We start from the raw sequence: 14,261 nt of genomic DNA on the forward strand, positions 1-14,261 counted from the left end.
CGCCTACTTGAGACCAGAGGCTATGCCCCAGCACTAAGAATTTTACAATCTAACCCTAATACAGTACTGGCGTGTGGGGTAGCCTAATTTCTTAGCTGGGCCTGGGCGATCAGATTTAAAGCTATGTGATGAACCCTCTCTTAGGCAATCCCTTGTTTTTCTTTTTCCATTTAACTCAAAGCTGTAAATGGTTTAATACTGTTTTAACTTGTCTTTTTACCTATTTATTAAGTGTTTTTATTAACAACATGAATTGTATTTTTATTGTTATGTGCTTTTAAGATATTTCTATATCGAAATAAAGCTTTGTACTACTACCATGTGCATATGTTCTATTCTGAGCTACTGTCTTCTACAGAGATTTATTTATGGAAACCTGTTTATTTTTTACACTCGGGTGATTATGGAAAAGTTAGACTCTATCGACATCTTTCTACAACTCTCTAAGAAATTGGGTTACTGCTTGGGGGAGGAGGGGGTAAAACATTTTACAAGCAGCAACCACAATTCATCTCAGAGTGAAGTCACTAGCAAACCCTAAATTAATGTATGCTCAACCCTTTGGTATCTTGGCACAGAGCAGTCCGCCTACACTCAGAGGCAATGTGTAAAGTATTTCTGTGATACTTCAAACAGTAACACGGTAAAACACTCAAAAAAAGGGTCCCACAACAAAGCTAGGAAAATAGTCCTTTTTAATAACTAGAACAATAGCAAAGCAACACAAATCTGATCAGTAGATCCAGAGATAGTCAATCTTAAATAATTTAACAAAAATAGTAACAAAAGGGGAATGCTCCAACTGAAGGTATCTGGTCACGCAGAACCTGGACAAAGTCACAAGTTCAGGCCGACTACATTGGAGATCGGGTCGGCTACAGGGACGCAGTTAGGCTCACTGAACAAAATACCTTTATTCCTGGTTTGTGGAGCAATGCGAGGATTTGCGTTGAAGATGAGTCGCACAGCCAAAGCGATTTGTTGGTTCCAAGATGCAGTGAGTCTGTCATGCGAAGTCCTATTGCATCAGCATTTCGGATCCCGTCGAGGGCTTGCGATGCAAATTCGGGATCAGGAATGCATCGTACAGTCGTGGCGATGAGTCTGTACTGAAGAGCTGAGAAACAGCGATGCGGAGTCTGGCGTCATCACAAAGGCTGCGATCGACGAGAGATGCGAGGGTCTGCACTGAGGATGCATCTTGCAGCAACGGTTCAAAGGCAATGTGGGCTACAGCGGCGATGAGTCTTTGCATAAGTCCAATTTGCGCAGTAGCATAGATGCATTGGTTCTGCCCGGGGTTTTGCCATGCAACATAGGAGATGCATCAGTTACGCTGGAACCACAGTTGCTGGCAAAGCACCTTAAGCCGACTTCCAAGGGTTCAGGAGTGGGGTGGCACTGCTTGACAAGGTAGACTCACAGATGGCAGAGTCCAGATGCAAAATTGTTGGAAGCCTTTTTTGCCCCTAGGCCTCAGATTAGGAGGCCAACCAACTAGCCCTTGGAGTCTCTCTGGGTTCCAGAGATGCATGTCCAGTCCTTTTCAACCATGCAAGAGGGCAGCAGGTTAGCACAGCAAAGCAAGAGTCCAGCAGAGGGGCAGTCCTTCATCAGCACAGCAGTCCTTCTTCCTGGCAGAGTATCCACAGGTCCAGGAGTGTACTCAAAGTTGGCCTATGAGGTCCTTCCTTTTTACCTATTTGTGCCTTTGAAGTGAGGAGAAGCTTCTACCGGTTTCCCTTTGAAGTCCCCTGGCATTCTGTCTTCCCTGCCATAGATCGAGACTAACTACAGTGGATATGCAGCCCTTTGTGTGGAAGCAGGGCACATCCTATTCAGGTGTAAGTGGGGCTGTGCTCCGCTCTCCTCCCCCTCTCCTGCCAGTAATGACACATTCAGGCACACCTAAGCTCCCTATTGTGTGTGACTGTCTAGAAGGAATACACAAAGCTCAACTGTCGGCTACGCCCAGTCATGTGACCGGAGACAGGCACTAAATGGCTAAGGCAAGAAAATACCAACCTCTCTAAAAGTGTCATTTCCAGCAGTGCAGTCTAAAATCCGACTTCACCATCAGTTAGGATTTTAAATTGTGAACCCAGATTTTCTAAGCATGACCTGGTTATCTCTTCCCATTTGGAAATTGCACTTATAAAATATAACAAGGCAACTCCAATGTTATCCTATGAGAATGATTGGCCATGCAGTATCCGGATGTGTAAAACGTAAAAGTACACATCCTACTTTTTTAATATATTGCACCCAGCCCTCTTGGCTGTCCAGGGCCTACCCTAAGGGTGACATATTTATTGAAAAGGAAGGTTTGGGCCTGGCAAAAAATGTATATTGCCAGATCGAAATGGCAGTTTAAAACTGCACACACAGTGCACAGTAGGAATAAAATCAAACTAAGTGTGGTCCTGCAATACATTAAACGCCATGCCCCAGATGTAGTACTACTACAAGAAACGCATCTGGTGGGCACCTCCTGCAAAGCACTTCATAGGTGGGGCTACAAACTACTAGCTCATGCAGGCTTCACTACCAGCTCATGGGGAGTAATCATCCTAGCGAAGAATTCCTTCCGTCTGGCCGTTCAATCAACCTGGTCTGATGACGAAGGTAGATACATAGGGGTCACAGGCTTCTGGGAGGGTTACACGCTCACACTACTGTCAGTTTACATACAACCCGGCCTCCAGCATACCACTTTTAAAGATTTGGGCACTCTCCTACTCTCTCTTACGGAAGTCTTTTGGTGGTTGAGGTGGGGGACCTGAACTCTGTTGCCTCGGGTACACTGGAAAGATACCCACTGCGCTTGCTGGGGTCTTCCCACAAGTGGCTGCCTGATTTTCTAGATACATTGGGGCTCATTGACGGATGGAGAACAAATCATCCTGAAAATATCCAATATACCTTCCATTCCGGAGCCCATCATAGCCTTTCCCGCATTGACCATGTCCTGACCCCAGCTTCACAGGCTGCATATATCCGAGAAATTAAGCATCTAGCTAGAGGTATATTAGACCACTTTCCAATATGGGTTCAGATAGTACTTGGCCAGGCACGGGTGGGATACATAGCCCCCATTAACCCGTGGCATCTCCGAAACCCTAAAAACCGAAAGCACTGTCAATAGCTATCGACTCATACTTCCATCAAAATAACGGAACAGTTCTTCCCAGACCCTTTGGGAAGCCTTCAAATCCGTGATCCGGGGGTAAGCGTTATCACTCACATCTGGCGCCAATAAAGAGAGGCAGAAAGAGATTCTGGATCTGGAGGTGGAACTTGGCAGGCTAGAAACTGACTTAGAAGACGAGGTCACACAGGCAAAACTACACACACTGCATCTAAAACAAGATGAATATAAAGCTCTAGTGACAAACAGGGCCAAATGCTTCGGGAACGAAAAACTGGGAGGAATATACGAACTGGGAGACAAGGCAGGGAAACTGATTGCTTGGCTTGACAGGAAGGAACTGGTGCCCGAACTCATAGATGCTGATGTAAAATCCATTATGGACCCTGAAACTATTGCAAATCATTTTGCCACCCACTACCAGAAGGTTTATACATGCAGCACATCTCACACAGAGGAGGAAGTGCAGGACCTACTGCTGGACATTAGACTTCCAACCCAGTCCATAGATGACCGCCACTTCCTAGACAGTGCCTTAACGAACGACAAAATTGAACAGGCCATTAGAGCTTTGCACTCCGGGAAAGCCCTAGGCCCAAATAGTCTACCCATCGAGCTCTACAAACTTAAACCAGACAAATTAGCCCTGTATCTAAAATCCATGTTTGATGAAAGTAAAGAGTTGGGAATACAAGACCAGAGGATAGCTACATTAGTCACTAGGGTCGACCCAAAACTGATTGCGCCTCATGCAGACCAATCTCCCTTCTAAATGCTGAACCTAAAATCCTGGCCAGACTCCTGGCAAACCGCCTGATTAAGGTGATTGGGGGACTTGTCCATCCTGATCAGTCAGGTTTTATGCCGCACCGCAACACCGCTTTGAACCTGTGCAGACTACATGGTGTACTGAGTAGAGTAGCCACTTTCCGTGAAGTTGCCCTTTTGATGTCGCTAGACGCCACCATGGAATTTGACACCATTGAGTGGCCCTACTTGTTTGCTGTACTCGCAAAATTGTGCTTGGGCCTCGAATTTATCCAATGGGTGCGGGTCCTGTATTCAGAACCCCATGCACAGGTCGTGGTCAACAACAAGAAATCAGCCCGATTCATACTAAGCCAGGGTACTCAACAGGGGTGCCCCCTCTCTCCCCTCCTCTTTGCCCATGCCATTGAACCATTGGCTGCATGGATTCGTCAGGACCCAGTGATAAGAGGCCTGCGCTGGTCCTCTGAGTGGGATGACCGTATCTTCCCTTCATGCCGACGACATCCTTTTGTACCTTGCCTCTCCGAGGAAATCGCTAGTGTGTCTTCGATTTCATAGCAATATTTGGTGGATATTCTGGATTCTCCATCAACTGGAAAAATCCCCTATTTACTTCCTAGTGGGAGACCCTCCTGTTACGCCAGGTAATTGCCTGATTCCAGTTAATACCGTGGGCTTCAAATATCTGGGTATTTATATTACATTATATCCCAAACTTTGCTCCACCCAAAACCTTTTCCGGCTGTGGAAAGGCTTAAACGCGACATAGCCAGTTGGAAAACCCTCCCACTATCGCTTTGGCTAAACTCACAATTAACTGGTATGACGGGGGATCAGCCTCCCAGATATTAAAAAATATTACTGGGCAGCACACCTCGTAGCCATTAATCAGGGCACCTATGGTCAATCTGATGACCCTGGCTATGCCATGGACAGATGGACTCTACCGGGTGGGAACTTCAATCGGGCAATCTATTCCAAGCCCAAGCGATACCCCCTGACAGGTCCCACTAACCTCTCTGTCCACATCTGGCAAGCAGTTAACAAAGTTCTGGGCTGGAAGCGGAGACTTACACTAGCAACCCCCTATGGAACTCTGAGCAACCAGGCAGCTTATGGCAATCAAAAGATTTTGATAAGTGCGATCTTATCGGAATCTCATTGATTAAAGATATGTGGGACAAGGGCGAAGTGAAGTCCTTTCCCTCTCTTCAGCAGCAGTATGAGTTGGCTAACTCTGAACGTTTCAGATACACACAAATTAGTCATTCACTTAAATCCCAATTCCCTGCCGGCTCCTCCCCTTCGGCACTTTCCCCGTTAGAAGACAGATTGTTGGACGGACACCTACCGACAAGGCCATATCACTAACCTACAAAAAAAACAATATGACAGACCCACTCATACCTCTACGTGAGAAATGAGTGCAAGATGGCCTTGAATTAGATGACGAGATTGGCAGGAGACGGTTCCTTACCTAGAGTAGTGGCCATTTTGGCTTAGGCTAGTCCAACTTAAAATCCTTCACAGAGTCTACATCACAGGGCCTACTCTGGTCCATATAGGCAGATCCGACTCTGGCGATTGTTGGGATGTGGGCGGGAAGGGTCATTCCTGCACATGATATGTGAATGTGAATATATTCAAACATACTTGCGCAAGATCCACGAGGTACTGAGTGTGGTGCTTTCAGTCGTCTTATACCCTGAAGCAAAGTGATGCCTCTTAAACATTTGGGAGCCCACTGACCTAAATGTGTGTCATACACAATGGGCCATGCTAGGTCGTATGGTAGCAAAAAGAAATATAGCACAAAAGTGGGGGCCGCCGCAAGCCCCTGAAGTAAACGCCTGGAAAGAGGACCTAGACTGGTACATGTACAGAGAAAAGACTGTCTTCACGGCTCGTGACTGCCCCAAAAAATGGTCCAGGACATGGGACCCCTGGAGCGCCTACCGAGGTTATATCTGTACCCCCCGATTGCAGTTGACCCTGACGATCCAACATTCCCGTAATTTATACCTATTGCGCGCCTACACTATATGTTACACTTTTTTTTTGTTGTTATTAGTATTTTTTTATCTTTAAGATTTTCCCGTAGCTCTCTTCCGAAAACATTCCTTTCAACTTAATGCTTTCGATTAAATTGCTGTAAAGGAAACATTTTCATATGAGAGTTCCCATTCTGCTCACTTTTTTTTTTCTTTGCCAAAATAAATGAAAGTACAAAACATCACATCGAATAGAGCCACCCCCCCTCTCCAACCCCCAACCCCCAAGTGAAAAGAGAACTACGTGTAAGTGGAAAGAAAGGCACAACAGGAAAAGAAAAGAGAGAGAAAAAAAAAGACAAGAAAAAGGAAATAATTGTCTATCCACAATCTAGAGTCCTGTGTTTGAGATGGCATAAAAGTTGAAGAAATAACAGGAGTCAGCTACTGGGAGGAGCCAAGATTCAACTGAGAAAAATCGTCATTCGGAGGCAGAAAAGTAAACAAAAATTATTCTGACTGTTTCCGCCAAGAAGTACGTTTTTCCCACACCGTAAGGCCCTTTTTCCGGCCCCTGCGTCCCTTTTTGGCATAGACAGCTGTTTCTAAGTGATAAGTAGCGACAAGCCTAGCAAGCCACTGAGAAAATGAAGGGGGCTCTGGATTGAGCCAGGCAGTGGCCACACAGATCCTCCAGACTGCCATTGCGGTAAAAATTAAGCCCTCTCTTTTCACCCGCGAAGTTTCTGACTGTGTGCCTAACATAATAATTGTGGGATTTAATGTTATGTGCAGAGTGGTGACTTCCCTTAAGAATTCCTGTATGCGATTTAGTGTTGAAGAGAGCTTTAAGCAAGTAGCAAATGTATGAATAAAATTGGCACCAAATTCCGAGCAGCAAGGGCAAAGAGTGCCTTGGCCAGCCCCCCACTTTGCAATCTTGCTTGGGAGTAAGGTACAAAAAAATGGTTTTAAAGTGTTGAGCCTGTAATTTGGCTGACAGTAAAATATTTTGCGACAAGGCGAGTGAGTTAAAGAAAACACTGTTGGGGGAAGAAAGTTTCCGTGCCATTTGTCTGCTATGGTTTGTAGATCATCCGGGGTCTGTCTATTTATGATGTTGTATAGCAGACCAATTCGAGGGGCCAAGGGGTTTCGCAGTGTGTTAAGAAGACCTACTTCCATAAATCCTATGGCCCCCCGACCTTCCTGGAGAGGAAATCATGAATGGAGAAATATTTAAAGGCGTCTTCGTTCTTTTGGATAAATTTGGCTGATAGATCAGTGAAGGGTATGACTCCCTCGCTGGTAATGAGGTCTCCCAATTTCAGAATGCCGGCCTTGTGCCAGTCCCAAAAATAGGCCCTTCCAAAGATGGCAGGAAGGTTGGCATAATTGAAAGTGGGAGAATTATGGTTAAATCTACCCAGCCCGAAAATTCTGCGGATACTACGAAAAACTTTAAAAGAATTCATTAACATCTTAAATCTCACCCTTTTATAATATCTGAAAGAAGTCTCTCGGAGTAAACAGCCCCAGCGCTGTTGACCCATTAGAAGTTGGAAAGGCGAGGCAAGCCAAAATATTTGGGGGAAAGGTGACTCTCTTACCAGTTCGGAGCTGTACTGTAGAACCGAGGCCCAGTAATATAGCGTAATGTTAGGAAAGGACCAGCCTCCTCGTTCTTTTGGTAGACATAACTGCCTTAGTGCCCTCCTAGGTTGGTAGTATGCCCAGATAAACTGTGTGAATATTTGTTGGAATTTCAGTAGGTTTGCTTTATTCCAGGGGTATTGTACGAAAAAAGTAGAGAAGTTTGGGAAAGTACGTCATCTTTATTACATCTGCCAACAAAGGTTAGATGTAGGTTGTTAATTTGTTTCAATGCCTTCCTGGTGTGTACGGCAAGTGGAGCTAAGTTGTCTGTAACAATCTCGTCCAGGTTGGAGGAGATGGAGACTCCTACATATTTTGACTTAGGGACCACCCTGTAGTCAGCCCAAGAAATTTGGCTATTTATTATTATTTGTGTTTTGTTTTTGTTCAGGGCGTAGCCAGAAAGCCTTCCAAATTTTTGTACCTCCGTTTCTAAAGCCACTATGGAATTTGAGGGATCAGGCGAAGTAATGGCCAGATCGTCAGCGTAGGCCATAATTTTAATATTACTGCCATGGAAACTGACTGCGGGGATATTAAGATTTCTTTCAATTTGTTTGATGAAGGGGTCCAAATAAAGGGCAAACAGCAAAGGGGAGCAAGGGCACCCCTGCCTGGTAGCCCAGAAGATGTCGAATAGCCCATTTAGTTGTCCATTAATGGAGACACAGGCTGTCGGTTTCATATAGAGAGCTTGTACCACCTGTATGAGTTTTGGCCCAAAGCCCATCTTGCTAATGACGGCCCACTGAAATCGCCAGGAGACCCGGTCAAAGGCTTTTTCAGCGTCTAAGAGTGTTAATGACATCGGGTCTCCTGCCACCACTATATGTTACTCATTACTACCATTGCTGATTGTAATGTACTTGCTTCCTCTGTAATGTCTATTATATCTTGATGGTTGTTCAATGAAAATAATTATTTAAGAAGAAAAAAAACTGCACACACAGGCTGTGCAATGGCAGGCCTGAGACCTGTTTAAAGGCGACATAAGTGGATAGCACAATCAGTAATGCAGGCCCAGTAGAAGCATTTAATTCACAGGCCCTGGGTACATATATTACAACTTTATTAGGGACTTATAAGTATATTAAATATGCCAGTTGGGTATAAGCCAATATTACCATGTTTACCAGGAGAGAGCACAAGCATTTTAGCTCAGGTTAGCGGTGGTAAAGTGTGCAGAGTCCTAAGGCCAGCAAAACCGAGGTCAGAAACGATGTAGGCAAAATGTTGGGGGGGAAGACCACCCTAAGACTGACTGGTCTAACAACCTCTGAGTTCCTACGCATTACAAAAGAACTTGGCCTTTGGCCTCATTCTTCTTTTTGGTTATGGAACTCCTCAGTGACTTGCAAAATACTTCTAATGCACAGTGTATTACTTTATCCATTATAATATATAATGCAAAACGTCCGTTTGAGACTAGCTAAAAAAATATTCGCCTACTCATTGGAATAGAAATTCAAAATCCAAACTAAAAGTTAAAATCATTTTTAGAAAGTTGATATTTTCCAGCCTATGCCAAATGTGCCTTTCTGTCAGTGTTCAGGGTCACTGGACTATTAATGGCAATGGTGTGATGTGCAGTCCCCCAGACAGTCGACAGAGGATCTGGATGTGGAGAGCTGAGGGTCTAACTGATAAGATTGCTAGGGAGAACCTGTGCCCCTGACCTAAATTCGTCATAGGGTAGCAAAGGGGCTGCTGCATTCAGCTCTTCCTGACTTCAGAAGAAACCTAAACTGTCATTGGCAGATGCAGCTCACACCTAATCCTGCCTGCCCTCTATTTCACTAGACAGACTGTAGCCAAACCCAAGGTAAAGAGATGAAGTGACTAGAACCATTTTCAGGATTAGACAAAGGGGTGTCAGTCCAGCACAACAACATAGTAACAGTTGGTGTTTAACACTTTTTGATGCTATTTTCATCTAACATTATGACTCCCGTTCTACTGATTGAATTTTTGTCAATTGGTCTATCGAAGGTTACTCTATTTTTCTAAACTGGATTGGGATTTCTCTTGGCATATTTTTACTTTTATTGCTGTTTGAGCACTACATAAGTACTTTACACATTCCCTCCAAGTTAAGGCTGACTGCTTTTGTGCCAAGCTACCGGAGTGTTAAGCACAGGACTATTTACTGTCTTTTGTGGTTCACCCTGACAAGGATTATGATTATTATTTGAAGTAGGTTCTCACCCACTTCAACCAATAACCCAATTTCTTACAATATATGCTGATCTGTTTGTTGCCTTTAGCAAAGGGTGTATGCTGAGCTACAGCCGTTAGCAAAGGGTATAGGCTGAGTTTGAAGAAATGTTATCTTCTGATCAACTGTCTTTAACAAATTATATAGATTATGCTCCTGTCTTTAGCAATCTTTTTTTCCTGATATATAATCTTTATAGACAAAATGTTTCTAAAAATATGATGCTTTACTATCATATTTATTCCACAATCGAATAAAAAAGAAAACAATATGAATGGCATCCCCAGGAGAAAATGTGGGTTTTCTTAGTTACTTTAAAAAAAAATATATATGTATTAAATCAGCTCAGGATAACATACAGTCATCAAATTCCAGTTATCTGTACACGACATAATATTGTTATACCTGCTACCCTCACCCATCTTTATTAATCTTAAGTATGTCAGGTATATCCTGGCATACTTTTTTTAGTAAATATTATACGCTGCAATGGGTATATGTTCATCTACTCTCCTTCTTTCCTCAGACACCGATTCCTCAGTGGTGGAAGCAGCCAAGCAAGACTTAAAAAACTGTGGATTTGAATGTTGGGAAACCAATATTGGTGGTCCGGGAGTCTTGCTGCACACCTCGTCCTCCTTGAAGGCAGACGTGCAACAGGTGTTCGAGGGTCTATGAAGGATCTTGAAGAACTGAAATTCTTTTCTAAGTGTCGCATGGAAACGCTTGTGCCAAATCCGCTTCAAGATTGCCTGAACACCCTGCATCTGCGGCGGAATTCTCTCTGTGAATGTAGAAGATAGACCGGGTCAAGTTAAGGCACATGCGTGGTCTTGGAAAGCCGATCCTAACTGGAGATCTTGGATTCGAAAGAGTGCGACCTTATTAGTACTTGGGCACAATCATTGACACTTTACTGCCATTTTACCACAGCAGGTGGTCTCAGGGAGAAGCTCCAGCATTTGTAGAACGAATGAGTGACTGAATGGAGACAATAATGAGGAGGACCGTGAATTCTGATGCTGAAGTTTGCTAACTTATTCTTTACAAACTACTTTGTTGTATGCACAGTACGGAAAGCACCCTACTGATACAGTAAATGTATGTGTAGTGCGCCAGTGCTTCAGTTGCTTAACGTAGCAGCACAAAGCAGTACAAAGAAGGAAAATGACCAATTCGGGGGTGGGGGAGGAATTGAAGACCAATAGGTAAACTGACCTGATGAAGTCCCAAGAGGAAGGGGCTTAAGTGGAACAGTAAAGCTTGAGTACAAGGAGGTACTGGGACAAGATGAAGGCCTTGTAGCGTAATGTCCAGGATGAGCGCCTAAACTACAAAAATAATAAACGTAAAAAAGCTGAAAGCAAAAACAGCACTTTTGACATTTATCAAGTTTATCCCTAAAGCTGACATAATTTGACATGAAAAAAATAACCTAAACACTAAATAGCCTTTTCATACTAAACAACAAAGTGAATGGGTGGAAAGTTACCGTTAGTGTAAAAAAGAGAATTGTTGGCATGACCTCTTTATAGAAAACGCCCACCAAGAAGAACCAAAAAATGTGAGCTGTGCTGGGGAACAATGCAATCCTGGGTGTCCTCCAATCACAATAAAGAAAGATGAAAAAAAAAAGAAAAACGTATTATTTCTTGTTAAAAAACAAAAAACAAATCTGAATTGTTTCATGATTTTATTTGTTGCCATTTTAGGTTTTAGATCTAAGGTGGCTGAGTTTACATTTAAATACAGGGAGCAAAGGTGCTAGTGGAACAGTTTGTCACTGAATCCAGTGGGTTTCGTGCCCTGACCATGAACAGAATATGAGGGGAAATAACTTAATCAAGGCCAGTGTGAGTGACGGTAGAGTGACCTGATAAAGTTCACTTCATCTTTGTGAAGAAGAGATGTGGACATGATTATGGCCTCTGACGTCACTTTTTTTATTCCTCTTCTTTTCAGTCTGCTTTCCTGCCCACCTTGTCTCAGTGCTTAAACCCAGAGAGGCAGCCAGTGACCTTCTTTACATGTCCAGTCCACTGTGTATTTAAGCCTCAGCTGGTCTCGCATTCCATTATCTTTGTTCTAATAGCTTATTGCATGAATTGATCCATCAATTCATTCATCCAGTCACCACCGGACATCCATGAAAGCACCCTTCGCTCTAACTCAGGAATGCTTATTGTTGTTGATCAGGAAGCGGAATAAGTTTGAGCTCAATTAGAATGAGTCGCACCAGAGGCAGGAGCGGATTGGAGGTCGGTCCAGCAGCTCCACGTTTTCGAGTCCCGGTGTCGACTTAACATCCTTTAGGTCTGGATAAATCAATAATCTCTCCAGGCCTGAATTTGCCCTTTGCAAAGGTCTAGTGTAGAGTAACAAAAAAATTGGTGGCCAGGTAATGGGTGATGTCAATGCCCAGGAGTACTTATGTGGGATGTGAGGTCGCTAGCAGTATTTGAACCACCTCTCGTTTATGGGCTGTTTAGATTTATTGACTAACTTTGGGAAATCCCACATTATGGTGTCGGGCCAGAGAAGAAAAATGTGGCCTTGTAAAGATTTAAAGATAGATCTATGAGTAGTGTGAGTAATTTCTCGGTGTTACTCATGACCCTGGTGGTTCTTGGCAACCACAGCTTATTGTTTCCCGTATGAAACTGAGCAGGGCAGCCGGGACCATACTGAATCTCTCCTCCTCAACTTTTAAGGGCTCTGCCGCACCTTTTATAAAAATATATAACCATCAGTGTATCCCTTCGGCTGTGTATGGTGCAGGGATCTGGGGTAACCTAAACCCAGCGGCTCTACAGATTGAACAAAATCACATCTGTAGACGACTCCTTCATCTCCCGCCCTTAAGTTAACATTTCATTAGGCACCCGCTGCTTTTGTGGGTTAGCATATAGACCAACACCAAGGCTAGTTTTGACAGGGAAGTATTTTTAGACCGCCTCCAGCTTGAAAAATGACTCTCTATCCCTTGCCTGAATTAAATTTGTAAGTCTTTTAATGATGTAGGTTTACGCAATCTGTTCTTTTTAGCACCGCTTACTATAAATAAATCCGACCAATCCCTAGTCAAGGAGTAGAGCCTAAATCAGCGTCTGGGACGAGTGTGTGCTATAATGTCTGTGAAAAATTACTTGATTACATTGGCATCACCAGATCCAGCTTTTTACCTTACCCTGGAGCTGACCAAACGGGAAACGTCTTTTGCGATGGGGCTGTGTGTAGAATGTGATGCTTTTATGGGGGTGCTCACCAATGGAAATCTTGTTTCTCCTTGTGATAGGACTTCTTCTTAGTCTCTACAGCATTCCTGAGTTTTCTGTAAATACTTTCAATGGAAGTAGATTAATCGTATAGAGAAAGGGTTGTTAATACTGGGTTGAGTTGCATGTCTAACTTTTAAGTTGGAAAGTTTTGGTTCTTTTTCAAAGATGTACATTTGCAGACAATTAACCACATGCAGGAATCGGATTTAAATTATTTATTATCTCTTAATTGTCTGTATGAATTTTATGTATCTCTTTTATTGTTTCTTGAGAATCAAATAAAGATGTTGATGATGACCACCCGCTATTTCCTGGTGCCACTGCGTATGCGTTTAACAGATGCTAAAAGTTTATTTAAATTTCACTATCAATTGACGTGCTGCGTTTGGTGGTTGGGTGTTACCCTCCCCTTGATTGTGCAATCACGGACAAAGGATTTATAGGTTAAGATAACAGGGTGTAAATAAACCCGAATGGAGCGCACACAGCATTGTTTTGGTAAGCTGCAGATACCGCTCCCATTTTGCCCTCTTAGAGGGCACATCCGAGTCCTGCTAAGAGGGGTTAGTTAGTCCTCAGTACAATCGGCAATCGAGGACCAGGGGTGGAGATATGGCACAGTATCAGGGCCACTTTCGAACTAGGTTTCCCTTATAAGCAAGGCACCCAAGCACGGACAAGCGGCAACGGATGGGCTGGCCACCCAAGAAGAACATTGCTCCTTAAAGGAGCTCTGGGAAGTGGCGAAGACACATGGTATCAATTGACTGCTAAAGAGAGTTTCTGAGGGCCCTGAGAGGACCAACTGCCACCGAGGAGCATCCCCAAGACACAGAAAACAGTTCCAGCTTGCTACAAAGATGTTTTTCCAACTCCAGGTTTCAGACCTGGGAACTTGCTACTGGAAGCCCCTAATATGGAGGGTTAGTCGGTAGTGGGGTAAATGCCAGTGCCGGTTAGGTCCTTGCTATATGCAGCAATCCTAACTTAGAATTCCCTTCCTTAGCCCCTTTGGGTACATGCCATTAATCCACAGTGCTGCATCTGAATTTCAAGGAATGGCATGGGTGCAGTATGACAAGGTTCAGACAGATGAAGGCAGTCAGGCTAGACTTTGCATGGGTTCAGAAGGAGATAAATATACGGCACTCCAAATGAAACATGGGCTCCTCGTACTCAAAATATCTTGAAGTAATTTTGGA

The 14,261-nt window shown here is 43.7% G+C and overlaps 1 protein-coding gene across 2 annotated transcripts in view; it reads left to right on the plus strand.

Moving 5' to 3' along the window:
- The window catches only part of MVK (mevalonate kinase), a 143,495-nt gene extending 130,129 nt beyond the window's left edge, over positions 1-13,366 (plus strand). The window contains exon 10 of one of the 2 annotated variants that reach the window (XM_086943113.1): positions 10,308-11,156. In XM_086943113.1, coding sequence (XP_086799239.1) covers positions 10,308-10,459 — 152 coding nt within the window. In that variant the 3' untranslated portion in view covers positions 10,460-11,156. Of the gene's footprint in view, positions 1-10,307 lie in introns of both variants that reach the window. The other variant, XM_086943112.1, reaches the window with a different exon arrangement.
- Positions 13,367-14,261: the final 895 nt, after the last annotated feature.

Source organism: Lissotriton vulgaris, chromosome 11 (genome assembly GCF_964263255.1).
Source record: "Lissotriton vulgaris chromosome 11, aLisVul1.2, whole genome shotgun sequence".
NCBI lineage: Eukaryota > Metazoa > Chordata > Amphibia > Caudata > Salamandridae > Lissotriton > Lissotriton vulgaris.